The sequence below is a fragment of the Melanotaenia boesemani genome, chromosome 15 (assembly GCF_017639745.1).
Source record: "Melanotaenia boesemani isolate fMelBoe1 chromosome 15, fMelBoe1.pri, whole genome shotgun sequence".
Lineage (NCBI taxonomy): Eukaryota > Metazoa > Chordata > Actinopteri > Atheriniformes > Melanotaeniidae > Melanotaenia > Melanotaenia boesemani.
In genome coordinates, this window is record NC_055696.1 from 3,846,961 (window position 1) to 3,862,272 (window position 15,312).

At 38.4% G+C, this 15,312-nt stretch overlaps 1 protein-coding gene across 5 annotated transcripts in view; it reads right to left on the reverse strand.

Moving 5' to 3' along the window:
* The window catches only part of abr (ABR activator of RhoGEF and GTPase), a 121,128-nt gene that overhangs the window by 64,875 nt on the left and 40,941 nt on the right, over positions 1–15,312 (reverse strand). For 2 of the 5 annotated variants that reach the window (XM_042008134.1, XM_042008135.1), the window contains exon 2: positions 4,104–4,285. In XM_042008134.1, the coding sequence (XP_041864068.1) occupies positions 4,104–4,285 (182 nt within the window). Of the gene's footprint in view, positions 1–422; positions 639–4,103; positions 4,286–11,030; positions 11,086–12,969; positions 13,195–15,312 lie in introns of those variants that run through there. The other 3 variants (XM_042008139.1, XM_042008137.1, XM_042008138.1) reach the window with 3 other exon arrangements.

The window sequence follows — 15,312 nt, forward strand, 5'->3', positions numbered from 1 at the left end:
CGTTTCGTGCGATAACAAAGCTGATACCATGAGCGGCACAGAACACCATGAGACAGACCTGTTTTTTCTCTTGTTCATGTAAATTCATCAGCTGGGAGGAGTTCGCATACAACCACAGAGACATAAGTTAGCTTGAGAAATACAAACCAGCCGTATTCATAGAGCAGCCGAGTGAAGAGACATGTGCTGCAGAGTAGCTGCCTCATCAGATACTAATAGTTGTCACACACACTTTTGCAGCACAGATGGCTCTCAAGCACATGGAGCAGGATATAGTGACGCCACATCATGCCAAGACTCCAGTTACGACTTTGCGTCTTTCTATTACTAAGCTTGCTGCTCAGGCAGCGTGTTTGTACGTGCAAGCGTGTTTGCGCGTGGGTGGATTTTTCCTGCATCCAGTTGTCCAGCCCCTGCCTCACCTTGAACTGTCTATGTGTCGGAGTGATGGGATCCAGCTCCCCATCGTATTCAAACACCTCCTCTTCCTCCTCCAGGACCTTGTCCAAGAAGCACAGCGCCTCCTCCTCTTCCTCCTCCATGGTTCCTTCTTTCTTTTTCTGTCTTTCCCCACCACCTCTCCTCTTGTTGCTTCCAATTCCCCCTCTTTAGGGCCTGCTTGGACACATCAGGGTTTTCCCTTCGGAGCAAGTCGTCTGGACACCGAAAGAGAGAAAGGGAGAGGACTCCGCCTACACAACCCCACCCCCTTCCTCTGTTGGGCTTCCTGGTGTTTGTGTGTGTTCAATGTGTATGTGTGAGCAAGCTGCTGTTCCACCTCGGTCGATGAGGTCTGCCCTCTCTCTACATCCGCCCCTCCCCTCAGAACAAACGGTATCCAGCCACTTCCTTCATGGTCGTTTCTGTGACGCTGACTGTTTCATTCTCCTTATTCTCTTTATTTCTTTCTGTCGTCTCTTCGGGCAAAAGCCACTTCCTCATCGCAAAAATATAGGTTCTCTCTTTTTCTTTAGCAGCAGTGCGTTGATCTCTTCTTCTTTGGTCACTGTATTTTTATTGATCTGCTCTGAGCCGTGACTGCTGAAGTATGGCTGATTTTAATTACAGGTCAAATAGTTCAGCAGTTCCGAGGATGGTGTTTTAAAAGATAACACATGTGCACCAGCACAAGCTGCAAAATCAATACTCTTGGTTACTAGAGATGAAGTCACAAATCTGAATGACTGAATCAAGATGTGATCATAAATTAAGCCTGCTTGATAGAACTTCTCACCCTGAGCTGAGGCTGTCACTTCATAGGAAGTGATGCTCACAACTTCTCTTAATAAAAAAAAAAAAAAAAAAAAGCCTGCTTTGATTTCACACAAAGTCTTCTGACTGTGTGGCACAACTCTTGTGGGAGATGTGTTGGCCATTTTAACAGGCAGAATTTGCAATTACAGTATGTAGATCAGACTTATGTTCCAAGCCATGGACTTGGATGAGCTGGTAAATTTATGTTTCTGGCTTGGATTTCTAGCTCAGCACTTTTACAAGCTATTAATCTGGATGAAAGGAGCCATTAGTAGAGGAAACAAGGGGAATAAACACTGCCAGACCTCAAGAAAAATACAGAGTAAAAACTGTGAGAATAAAAAGAAAATTAAACAAAATCATACTACCTCTTACTCTTTTAGCAGAAGCAAATATACAGGAATAATTATGTAATAGCTTCAGTGCACATGCTTTCACTGATATCACTCATATGTTTTGAGTGATCCAATGTTTGCTGGTGAAAGCTGCAAACTTAACAGAAAGCAAGGACAACACGAGATAAACGTCCATAATGCATCAGCATCAGATGTTTCTTCAACCAAAGGTCACAGCAACTATTCCAGCTTAACTTTTGACAGAGGTGACATAAAGATGCAGAAATGTGGGAATACGGAAGAAGAAATCATTACAACCCAGAAACACCTTTCATAGGATGATGTAATAAATCAAAGAGTATAGCACTTAAGATCTGTGTGCATAATCTTTTCAATTTTAAGTACTTAATATAAAAAAGCTTAAACATTCTACATCATACTTTTCTCTAGAGACAGCATTTTCACCAACAGTCTAGACTTCTGACTCTAGATGATTGCTGTTGACCTCGACAATCACTGGGGGTTTCTTGAGGGTGGAAGGAGTCAGATGTGCTCTAATAAAAATATTATACACTTATATAATTTGTTGGCAATGACTGTGGCCAGAAACAGTTAATATGGAGCTCAAAATTGCAATTTCCCTCTGGAATAAATAAAGTATTTTTCATTTCATTCCAACGTGTGTTTGCCATATCCAGAAGTGTCTTTTGTTGAACCCCATTTAATTTTTTCTTCATAGGACCAAAATGCTTTTTTGTATTTAGTGCATCCAAAACAAAATTTGCCTTTGTCCTTCCTTTATTATTAATGGAGAACTCGTCATTAATGTAACTCCATTTCTGAGACTATTTTCAAATTGTTTTTCACATGTGAAAATGTCTCTTCTGTCCTTACACCTGCTTGCCACTAGATGGAGACACATCTTTACTTACATGAACTGAGCCAAGTTTAGAATAACCCACCAAGAATGCATCTGAATAATGAGCTTAATAATTTATGGAGTACCTCCATCTATTAAAAAGGGATCAATGACCAAAGCTGGAGCATATTTACACTACATTGATTATACAGTAATAATGCTTTAAATAGAGGGAGGGAGGGGGTCAGCAAGCAGATTTAAAGTGCAAACAGATTAAGTGGATTATCATAATTGGGACATTTTTTGAGCTTGAGATTTAGACAAAGGACGTGTTCCTGTAGAAATTCATCTTTGTTTGTTTTTTAGGGAAGAACAAAGTTCATTGTTTTTTGTTATAATGCCATAAGTCAGCTATTCTTGATTGTTGTCAGTCAGTGTTTGCTCAAAGGCAAGTGTTGGGTTTTAACTGATGTTAGGTGCACTAAGATGACCTCTGCTGAAAAACTGGTCCTGAAGGGGGCTCTGAAGACTGGAGCACCCACTGACATAGTCACTCATAAAAGTCACACAGCAACTAAGACAATTATTTTCTGGCAGTGAGCGTGATCATCTGAAGACTATACAACAGGACCAGAAAACTCACATATGACACATATGGCTCTGAAGATAACCACAGTCCTCTGATGTACTCTATTTACTCTCAAACTGGCATATTGCTGCTAGTGGCATCAAAGCCCATCTGGCTCAGTAGTCCTTTCCTGCTGCTGTGAATGCACCACCTGCAGTGTCCTGCAGGCAGTCCAGCTATTGTGGCTAAATGCTAACAATTACAGAAGAGTCAAGATCTGGCGGCTAAAAAGCTGTCAGATGAAGTGTGGATCCTGGAGTGAAATGATCCCAGGTGAAGCTCTCTCAGTCACCAACAAAAAAGAAAAACTGACTTTTAATTTTGGTCTACATGAGAATGTGAGGGCAATCATGACATGGAATTTTAAAAAATAATTTCAATGACTGTTAAAATGACTGATGATGAATAAAGGGATTATTAAAGATGTCTTTTATTGAATTCTATGAGAAACCACTGTGGTCCCTGAGGACCAGGATTGAGAAACACTGGTTTACAAGTTTAAAAGTTGAGTTTAGGTCATCCCTCTCAAAAATGCAAGTTTGGTTTGTTTTGAGATTCTGCAGGAAGATGGCCTTACTGAAAACAGGAATGTTAAATTTGCTAAAAGCTATGAAACTCTAGAAGAACTTTACGGGAAAAATAGAAAAACAAAAAATATAGATGTGATACAGACCTTAAAATCAAGGATGACCAGTCGCTTTTAAATTGTTAAAGAAATATACGGAAGTGATGCAGCCAGCAGGAAATGTTTTCAGCTGAATCAGCATTAATTTATCAGCTACAGCAATTGTTCGTATAAAATTTTGTCATTCTCAAATGACAAATTACTTTTTGATGATTCCTTTCTTACTACTTGATGACATGATTATAAATGAATATATTCTGTGCAAGGTTAAAAGTAAAGGTCATAATCACAAGCAAGTGATTTATGTTCCTCATCCTTCTGTCTTACATCTGCCCCATCTTTTTTTTATTTAACTTTTATAAAAGTTGACGCAAGGACCTTTGTTATCGTTTGTGTTCTTACCCCAGACAGCAGGCCCTCTGGTGGTGTGGGGGAGACCGTTTCTCCATCGGGTCCTTGGGGCATACACATCTGGGGTGACATGGTAGGTGATTCGTCTATATAGGGCAGGGTCTCCGAGCCGTCCTGGGACTTCCCGTCCTCTGCTCCGTCCCCCTCATAACCATCTGTGTTGTAGTTAAAGTCTGGGGTGCAGGAAGAGAGTGGGGGAAGGAAGAGATGAAGAGGGAAAAGAGTGAGCGGGAAAAAAAGGCTCCAGTTAGAAATTTATGACAAAGAACAAGGCATTCGCTCCAGTGTCGTATGAGCATGACTTGCAGCAAACATTAATTTCAGTGGAATGTGCAGCTCTAACCAGTGATGTTGCCATTACTCAGCAGATTTTATGGCACCTGCTTGATGTGTGCAAGGACACATCCATGCAGGACAGAGCCCCCTTGTTTTGGACGTGTGAATTACCAGGAAGAAATGGTGGCAGGTTAACAACGAAGTTTTTTTGTTTTTCTTGCGAAAAAGACACAATCAGTATCTGGAAAGGCTATAGATATATGATGTCTTGTAAATAGGACCTTGAAGTGCATCTAGGTGTAAAATACAGCGATGCTGTGTGAAGGTGGTGAAGACAGACCTGTCGGTACAGATATTGTTGTGTGGGTACATGAGGGTGCAATGCGTTAATGTGGATCTTTAAATGTATCATGTTAACAAGTAAATCATAGCTATGATAAAATCAAAAGGCCAGCACTGATTCATTGCCATTACAAGAAACTTATATAAACAAAAATTTAGGCTGATTTATTCATTTATATATTTTTAAGAGGCTTTTGATGGTTATCACTGATGCTGATAACCACACCAATGAAAAAAGAGGGAAAAAGGGAATAAATACAGATATACTGTGTATATTGTGTCGATATGAGCTTCCTCTGCAACTATACATCTACCTGAATGTTAATTTAATCCTGCTGGGATACAGTGAAAAAACTTTGCTGTGGGCAGGTTAAAAAGCAGAACAAAATGTTTCAGAAGCTGTTTACATGGAAAGTGTGTGTGTGTATGAGTCTAAATGTGACACCTAACACGCACTCAAGGAGGCGGGTGTGTTTGTACAAAGGAGATCAGACCCCTTTAACAAGTCACAGATGACAACTAATTGGAAAATAAAGGCAGGGGTTGTTCCCCGCTGGGACAGCACACATCATCAAGCAAATGCTGCTTGCAGTCTGTCACCTACTGCTGTTATTGGATAGCCCATCTGTCAATCAGAAACAACCAGCAGCAGTAGAAGAAGAAAAAAACAACTCCATCTGTTAGTTGCATGACAGTATATGAGCTGACTGTGTAGTCACAGCTACCACATGGTTTATTTGTTGCTTTCACCCAAATGACAGATGACTCGACTTTGAGCACAGGCAGGAAAATACTGCTAACTGTGATGTGCTGCAAATGAAACATTCGGCTAAAACACTGATGACAGGCAACTGTGATCATAGAGCATGTATGTGTCCATTTTCCATCTGTTCATTCTGACTCCTCTGAACACCTTCTGGACTTCTGGACAAGTTCTGATAGTGTTTGTTAGCAGAGGATTAAAACAGATAGGTATTCATCTAGTGCTGCAGCACTCAGCAATGTCTATAAAAGATTAAATATGCTCCTAACTCATAGCTGATGCTTTTGAACCTTGACTGTGAAGCTAAAGAAATGAATGGATGGGTCAGAAAGCCTCAGCAAAGTACTCATGTCTAGACAAGCTTCAAGGTCTGCACCCTCTTTTTTTTTTTTTTACAAAAAAACACACTACAATCCTTTTTTCATTTGCATAAGTATCAATAGATATATAGTTCCCAAATGTGCTGAACAGAGAGCCAGTTGATCAGAACGAACAGAGAAGGCAAAACAGGACAAGTGGAATGAATATACAGTAGACTTTTTGGCTCTGTGCACTTCTGTGCTTACCTAACGTATCTGAACTCACACACATTTGCTTTGTTCCTATTAACGGTGCATGCAAGGGGTGCTAAACTGTTAATGTGTGTCATTAGAATCATTTAATGCTAGTGGGAATCACTCTGAGAGCAATTTGGCATATAGTTCTTCATTATTTCTACTAATTATCTCTGATTAGCCATATTAATGCAAGCCACAAAGAGAGAGAGAAGTGTAAGAATGAATTAGTGTGACAGTCTCTCTTTCACTTGGCTGAACTACTGGTGCTAATTTGCGAGAACAAACCCAAAACAGCAGCACAATACTAGAGCTCAATTAGGAGGATGGAAATATCATATGCAAAAGTTGTGATGAACAGAGTCGGTTGTTTCAAACAGCAATGTCACAAGTCATAACTACAGTGTAGATTTCCTATCAGTAAAATACACGATGCATCACCGAAAGCTACAAGTCTGCTCCTACAGAAAGAAATGCATGTTTGTAATTGTGTTCATCAAGTTCCTGAGGAAGAACCAGGTTCAGTGTGGTTAATGATTTATTTGTAGACCTCTGATTTTAGAATACACCTTCCACACAGAATCTCCATGAATTTTGAAGATATTTGTTTAAAAAAAAACAATCCAAGTCATTAGGATTAGGATTAAATTTGACAATTTGTTGACAAATATTGTGGCAACCCATCTAATTATAGTCAAGATATTTCTAACAGATTTAAGTTAAGGATAAAACAATAATATAAAGTTTTGTATAATTTAAAATTTATCTGAATTATTGTCGGCTATCTCTACTGATTTTAACCATTTCATCTTAACTGGGGATTTTAACATTCACATAGATAACATGACAGATGGTAATGTCAAGGAATTTTCTTCCTTATTGGATGTTTGGTTTGTGGCAAGATGTAAAAGAACCGACCCACATTCGAGGTCACATTCTGGACCTGGTTATTTCAAAGGGTGCTGATATTTCTTCTGTTGTGGTCACTGACTTGGCCTTGTCTGACCATTTTTGTATTTTGTTTGATTTACTGATCACTCAGAATGTCCAACCAACCTGCTCCTCGGTTAGGAAGAGGTACATTAATAAAAGAACAAGTGCTAAGTTTGTGGAGGCCATAGCTATGTTACCAGCAACCAGTGCAGAGTCAGTTGATGGACTCCTGGATCATGAATGCTGTTGCACCGATAAGAATCAAGAGCAACTTGAGCAAACAGAAAACACCATGGAGAAACACCACTGTGGTTACCAGCCTAAAAAGAGAATACAGAAAAACTAAACAGAAATGGCGGAAAAAATTCAGATTCACTATAACTATAACAATGAGCTGTGCAAGGCCAGAGAGCTGCATTTATCTGGAATGATTAACAGGAATGTCAACAATTCTCGCTCTGTTTGCTATGATTAAAAAACTTACTAATCCTCCTAAACAGATAAGCCCAGAGCTCCTTTCCACTGAGAAATGCAACCAATTTACCAACTTTTTTAGCCAAAAAGTTAAAACAATTAGGCAAAATATTAATTCCACACAAACAAGAAAACTAGTCTGTGTCTAAAACCTGGAAATAATTCTGATGTTATGTCACAATTTAAAATGGTTGATTTAAAAATCCTACAAAAAAACAGTTTGGCATTTGAAATCAACAACATGCACTCTGAACATGACACCATCCGACTTTTTAAAAACAGTTTTTACTTCAGTAGAAAGTGATCTCCTACTGATAGTTAACAGCTCACTGCCATCAGGCATTTTTCCCAAGTCACTCAAGATAGCTGCTTTTAAGCCTCCTAAAGACAAGGACTCTAGATGCCTCTATAATGAACAACTATAGACCGTCTCTAACCTCTCTTTTATTTCCAAGATTACTGAGAAAGTTGTATTTCACCAGCTTAATGACTTTTTAAATGAAATTGGAAATATTGATAAATTTTAGTCTGGCTTCCGACCTCATCACAGCACTGAAACAGCTCTGGTCAAAGTGTTAAATGACAGCTATGCAGATGATACACAACTTTATGTGTCTCTGTCACCAGATGACTGCAGTACAATAGACTTATTGTGTCAGTGTCTGGAGCAAATAAACACCTGGATGAAGGAGAATTTTCTACAATTAAATGAAGACAAAACTGAGATTATTCTGTTTGGTAGCAAAGAGAAGAGGGTCAGCATTGGCAAACACCTGGAGACTCGGGCTCTTAAAATCACCAACCAAGTTCGTAACCTGGGAGTGTTGATAGACTCAGATCTGACTTTCAGCAGCCACATCAAAGCTTCACTAAGAAGCTTTTTACCAGCTCAGAAACATCAACCAAATTAAAAGTTTAGTCTCCCAGAAAGACCAAGAGAAACTCATCCATGCATTCATCTCCAGTAGGCTGGATTACTGTAATGGTCTTTTAACAGGACTTCCTAAAAAGAGCATTAAACATCTGCAGCTCATCCAGAATGCTGCTGCTAGAGTTTTAACCAGGACTAAGAGATCTGAACACATCACACCAGTTTTGAAATCTTTACACTGGCTTCCAGTCAGTCACAGAATAGATTTTAAAACCCTTCTGATTGTTTACAAATCCCAGAATGGTTTAGGCCCAGAACACATCTGTGATATGTTCAGAGAATATAAACCTAGCAGAGCTCTTAGATCCAAAGACTCTAGTCTACTAGTCCAGACCAGAGTCCAGACTAAACATGGAGAAGCAGCATTTAGCTGTTATGCTGCAAATAAGTGGAACAAACTGCCCGTGGAGATTAAACTTTCACCAAATGTATATATTTTTAAATCCAGGTTAAAAACATTTCTTTTCTCATGCGCCTATGCATGAAATCTGCACGTTAACTGTTTTATCTTATCTTGCTATTAATCATTTTAATGTAATTTATCATTTTATTGTGATCATGTGTTGATGTCTTTTACTATTTCTAAATATCTGTAATGCCTTTGTTTTATGTAAAGCACTTTGAATTGTCCTGTACATGAAATGTGTTATACAAATAAACTGCCTTGCCTTGCCTATAGTTTTTATGAGTGAGCTGCATTTTGCATTGCATTACCAGGTAGAAAGCAAATGGAAATGCTACATACATCCCTCATTGCAAACATGTAGTATTATAAGAAATAAATAATAATTTATAATTTAATTTACCTTTATTTTAGACATATTGGCCCATATCAGCAATAACAATAACAACAATTTTATGTGCATGCACTTATTCCATTCCATTTCAAAAGCAAGGGGAATAACTTGTGTAACTGAGCTTAGAGCATTATGATTACATTTTTCAAATTAGTTAGTCAACTTATAAATTTATACATAAAATTCCTCAACACAGCATGAAAAATAAGAACATTATTTGGTTTGCACTTGTTCACCTAAGAAGTAAAAGCGATGTTCTGAGTGCATCATAAAATGTCACCTGAAGATTTTTCATTTCTGTTTTTTTTTATGACTGCATCACAAATGAAACATAGAGAAGAGTACAATCTGTATCCTCTCATTAACTGGCCATAACGTCATTCCCATAAACTGGTACCAGTTTATGTATAAACCTTTATTGAAGTGTTAAATCCGCCTTAAAACCTCTGCTTACTCCAGCTCCTTACTTATTGTCCATAATAGTGACCATAAGTTGTGCTCCAGTAGCTACATTAACTTATTAATTCCAAAAGCTTGTGCATCCTTTGGCCAGTTTGCAGCTTCTAATGAATGGCCAAAGGTTCTAGTTCCAACAGAAATGTAAACTCAGCTTACTAACTGCATTTTACTCTTTAAAACATGTTGCTAAATAATGCCAACGACTGCTGCTATTAACTGTTTCTTAGGCCTTCTAGAATCATTGTTTTATTGTAGATTAAATTATATTTAATATAGTGTACATCTACTGAAACACATAAACTTGTGTCATTGCTGTATGTGTGTTCCATTATATGTTTTTATTGATGCCTCTGACCTAGTTTGTCATTATAAATGAGAACTCGTTCTCACTTGACCTACCTGTTTATATAAGTGTTAAGTAAAACTATAACTTGAACAGACTAGACTAAGCAGTTGCTGTAAACCAGCACTGTAACATACATCAGACGGTTAATAAGACAACTGCCTTCCTTACATTCAGTTTTATATTCACTTATTTTCCGAGAAATATCATCCATGTACATCCCGGAAAAAAAACAGCAACGTTGTTTAAATAGTACCATCACAGGGCCATTACAGACTGAAAGCTAAGGTTGGTGATAAATAGTGCAGTTCCACTCAACTTAGTCAGCTTGGAGCTCATTTATGAATGAAAACTACATTTTAGTACCTGTATTTAGAGTAAAATGCAGCAGTCTGCAGCAGAGAAGACAGCATCAAGTCAAGCCATGCAATCCTCATGTCAGATGCAACACTAATAATCTGTACTTATTATTACAGTCACTGATTACTCTACTAATAATAATTGTACTGTTTCTCATGAGAAGCTCTGATTTCAAATCTGATTAAACAGTGCTTTTTTTGCTGTCTTTATGAAATCCTATAACAGTCCTCACGTGCACATGTTCAGTTGCAAACACTCTGACAGGCTAAAACGTGGACAGCCTCAGCAAACTAATGCATCCTGACAATCCCTCTGCGTGACAAGCACAAAAATTAATGCTGCACCGTCAGTCCACAGAGAGACAAATTCTCAGCAGGGAGAATTCATCAGCCCTTACCTGTTCTGCAATTCCCCACATGAACATACCAGGTCATTTTACAGTATTAAACTCTGAGCAAGCTTAACATGACATGTGATTGAATAGCAGATAATGTCAGGTAAAAGAAAAAGGACTGACTCCCATAGGAAGAAGAACCCATCGAAAAATCAATACAGCCTTGGTCTGACACATCACTACTGCTCACAGAAACTACGCACAGGAAGGCTGTAAGATCGACCTACATGTTCACACACAAGTCCACAAAGCAGAGAAACCATACGGTCAAACACAGAAACACCTGACTCACCATCACTGGAGAAGAGAGAACGGACGGCACATATCACCTCAAAAAAAAAAGCCATAAGTTTGTTGTTGGGTTGCCCAAGTGTTGTCTGACCAAAACACCTTTCAGTGGCAGTTATCTATACTATAATTAGTCAACATTGTACCACACCCACAGTCCTACTTATATGACTTAAACTCAACAAGACAAACTGAGAAGCTAACCGATATGTACTGCACTGCTGAAATAGGGATATATAAAAAAATAAATAAAAAAACAAGAGAGCTGAATACTTCCACTGTTTAAACTCTCTCTATATTCAAATGAAGGCAAGGCCACAATGTTGTATTTAACAACACCTACAACCTAGGAGGAAGCAACAAACACATCCACAAAGAGCAGTTTCTGTTTGGAAGCTGTAAAGTGCATTGAGAGCAGCAACATACTGGCATGTCACTTCCCAGCTGGCCAGCTAAGACTAACCTGTTCTGCTTTTTGGTTCACATAACCAGGAAACTACACATGGGAGTGTATGTCCATCAATTGTACATAAGATGCAGGCGTTGTACTACAAAGGATCTAGACTGAATAGTTCAACCACTTGCGAAAAATCATGATGGAAAACAGCTGCATTTATGCCAGGTGTTCCCCTTTTGCTAAGCAAAGGTCTCCTTACTGAACATAAGCAAAGTTGGCCTTCATGAACTAATGACTGACCTTATAGTTACAGAACAGGCTAATTAAAAAAAAAACAAAAAAAAAAACAAAAACAACAAGGTTAAGAGCCATATACATGCTGTTCATAATTCCTGTAGTACACCCTAAAAGCTTGGCCATTACTGTACCATTAGCTTAACTGACAGGACAAATGAATGCTGCAGACCATTAAGCTACAAGGAAGATAAAAAACACACGCTATCATCACACAAAGACTGTGGGCAGAAGCAGCTCGTTTTAAGGAATAAAGCTTTTATTTAAATGGAGAGTCGATGTTGAAGGTGGCTCTGTGGCTGCAGTAGACTCAATCTTACAGGTGTGTAACTGAGGCCACAACTTATCAGTCACATAGCACTCGCTTTGTAAATTGCTGCTGTGACTTAAGAGCGGTTACATCTGCAGGAACAGGTGCTAACTAAAGTTATTTATGCAGAGCTGCATTGGTTTTAACCATGAAAAGATCTGGCAACCAACAAAACGAAGACTGACGGTGATGGCTTTTTAGATGACTGTTTTAGTTAAATGGCTGAAGCCAAAGCAGATTCTCCAGCAATAATTTGGATGAAGAATATGGATAAAAATACAAAATGGAGAGCTTATTGATGATTTATAAAATAAATCAATGTTAAAAGTGCTTCAGGGTAGTTGTTACTACTACTCTTCTGATTTTATCACACAATGTTTCATGTTTGAGTTTCTGGTCTTGCTTCTTTTTTCTTTTTGAACTTGAGTAAATTATTACAGTGTATAATAAAACAAAGATACTCATTCCATCACTCACACCACAGTAAAATGTTTCACACAATCATTCATAGGCTGTGCTACATGCTGATGGAGCCTGATCAATAAGGATCTTGTTAATAAGGAATGGCTTTAACCAGAAAAGCTTTTTTAAGCTGGGTAAGTACACACACAGCACACTGATCTGCATTTCTAGAATTGCTCAGTTCAGCTATTCTGTCTGTGTGAATCTGTGTGCAAAACAAAACGTGTAAATCTGCCATCACAGAAAATGACCTCAGCAGTTTCAGTGCCAAAAAATGAACAAAATTAGGTTTCTTCTTTAAACTTAAAATTTCCAAGTATGGATGACCTGCTTGGGATAGTTGTAAAAAAAATTAATAATATTTTTAATTAAAGGAATAATATATTAATAAAATAAAGTGAATCTGTACAAAGCTTTGCTTCATCTTCATGACAAGCATGCTGAGCACATTGCTAGATGGTTCATTAAAAATCAACTCACAATTTTGGTCAGACTCTCCTTAAAAGAGGTCAGGGGTGATGGATTGAGTGGCAAATTGGTGTGTACACCACACTGACAAAAGGCCACCTGGAAAAATCATCAATACTTAAATGGCTTGTGATATTGGCCACTGACAGCTGGCAGCAGAAACACAATGGATCCCAGCGATGTAGAGTCAAGAGCTTCTCCAGAGAATCACTGCTGTGGTGTGAGGCAGTAAAGATAGTCCAACATGCCCACCATGCAGATAAAGGCTGAATAACAAACCGGATAAATCAGCAGTGTGTTGCTGTTATGCCACCACCCACTCACTGCGTACACTGACCTCTGCCCGCTGTCAGCTCACATCACTTTCACTGTTAACCTCTCTTGAATGACAACTCTAAATCTACCTGTCACTCTCAATGACCGGCCCTCGTTTCCATGGAAAGGACAAACGCTGCCATGACAACTGGTCAGGATTATGCAAATGTTTCTGGCTTGCCAATAAACTGTTGTGGTGCTGTCAGGAAAACTCAGCTAGTCATGGCGGGACTATGCTATTTATACAAAAGGACAAGGTAAACTTTTAAAAACCTGAGTCATAAACTAGCTGAGCGCTCCAGAGAAAGTACTACATCTAAAGAAATGCCTTCATCCCTCCACTGTAACTAGGAGCCTCTACAGGGTCAATATGGATCATTTACCCACCCAAAGACACAGTATAGTGGTGTGGACGCAGCAGAACATTTGCAGTGTTATGCCAACATGTAAGCTTGCACATCTCTTATTAACATTTATTTGTCTACTCCTAATGTCAAGAGTTTGAACTTCCTTTCACTGGGAAGCAATGTCAGCTAAGTCAATTGTTAATTATTTGTACATATGATCACTTCCTTTCTATTTCTGACTGAAACTTTGCAACAGAACTCTGACTTCATTCCTTTAAACGCACGATGTCCAGGCTTCTGTCTGGCCGCGGTGGAGGACTCGCTGCGGTGGAGGAATCACTTTCGCTGCCAGCTGATGAGCTCAGAGCTTTTATTCTTCATTGGAACTACAAATTACTAAAGTTGGATTGTAACTTGCATATTGATGACGCTGGAAATCGAGCTGCAAACGACTTTACATTTTGTGGAATCACACAACCTTATACGTTTTCATGAATCCACTCATTCTGGTGGTCATACACTTGACCTGGTATAATCCCTTGGCTTAGATGTTAGAAATATCTGCTGGGAAGGCATGACGACTGGCTCATGCATTCTTACTAAATCTTCTAAGCCATTTATCTCAAGCTTTGGTTGTAAATTTGACATGAAGGGGAATGATGATGTTGAGCTTTTTAATGACTGTATCTATTATACTGGATGAAGTGGCTCCTTTAAAAGTCAAAACTAAGCCCATACATAATCCTGTGCCCTGGATGACTGAGGCTGTGCTTAAAGAGGCGGTGCAGCCGGACCAATCACCTGTGGAAGTCCACCAGGTTGGAGGTACACCATCTGTATTTTAAGAAACTTATGCATGACTTCAATGCATCGGTCACGGAATGCAGGTCTGCATATTTCTCTAACCTCATTGCCTCTTAAAAGAGAAACCCAAAGGTTTTATTTATGGCACTATTAACAACATTGTGTCCCCTACTGTCTCTGTGGCAAAGACCTTTTCTCTCAACAACTGTAACAGATTTCTCTCAGTCTTTGTCGACAAAGTAATCTCAATCAGATCAAATATTCAACCCACTCTACATTCACATGGAGGAAGCCTTCGCTCACCTAAACCTTTTTTTTTTGTTGTTGTTGACTCTTTGGAAATAAACATTGCTCACTTACTATTACCTTCTTTAATTGCTGCATACAAATCCAACAATTGTCCTTGTATTCAGCTCATTTGGCTAAAAATATCAATTAATAATCTGTTCCATTAAACATGAGAAAAAAGGAGGACATTTTTCATGTTCTTATCTTGCCTGACTAAAAATAATTTTAAAAGATTTGGAAGAATATAGACAAAAATATAATCTAAATAACAAAGTTCACTTCGATTAATAAAACAAGGAGCAGATGCTCACAGATATTTTGTATAATCCATTGATAAATAAGCCAAATAGGACAACAGGAGTACTACCTTCATCTGTAAATTATTATCATTATATTTTATATTATGCTTTTTTTTTTTTAACAATTTTTATTGTGTTTGTTTGTAATTAAGCACTTTCTTTTGTTGTCCCCCTGTTTGCAGACTCAGTCCATCCAGCAGCATTATCATTCATCAAAGCTTTTCATTTAATGTCTGTAGACACTCTTTCTTCCTCTCCTTTTTTCATCTTTTCTTCATTATCACTACAACTGTACTGCATTA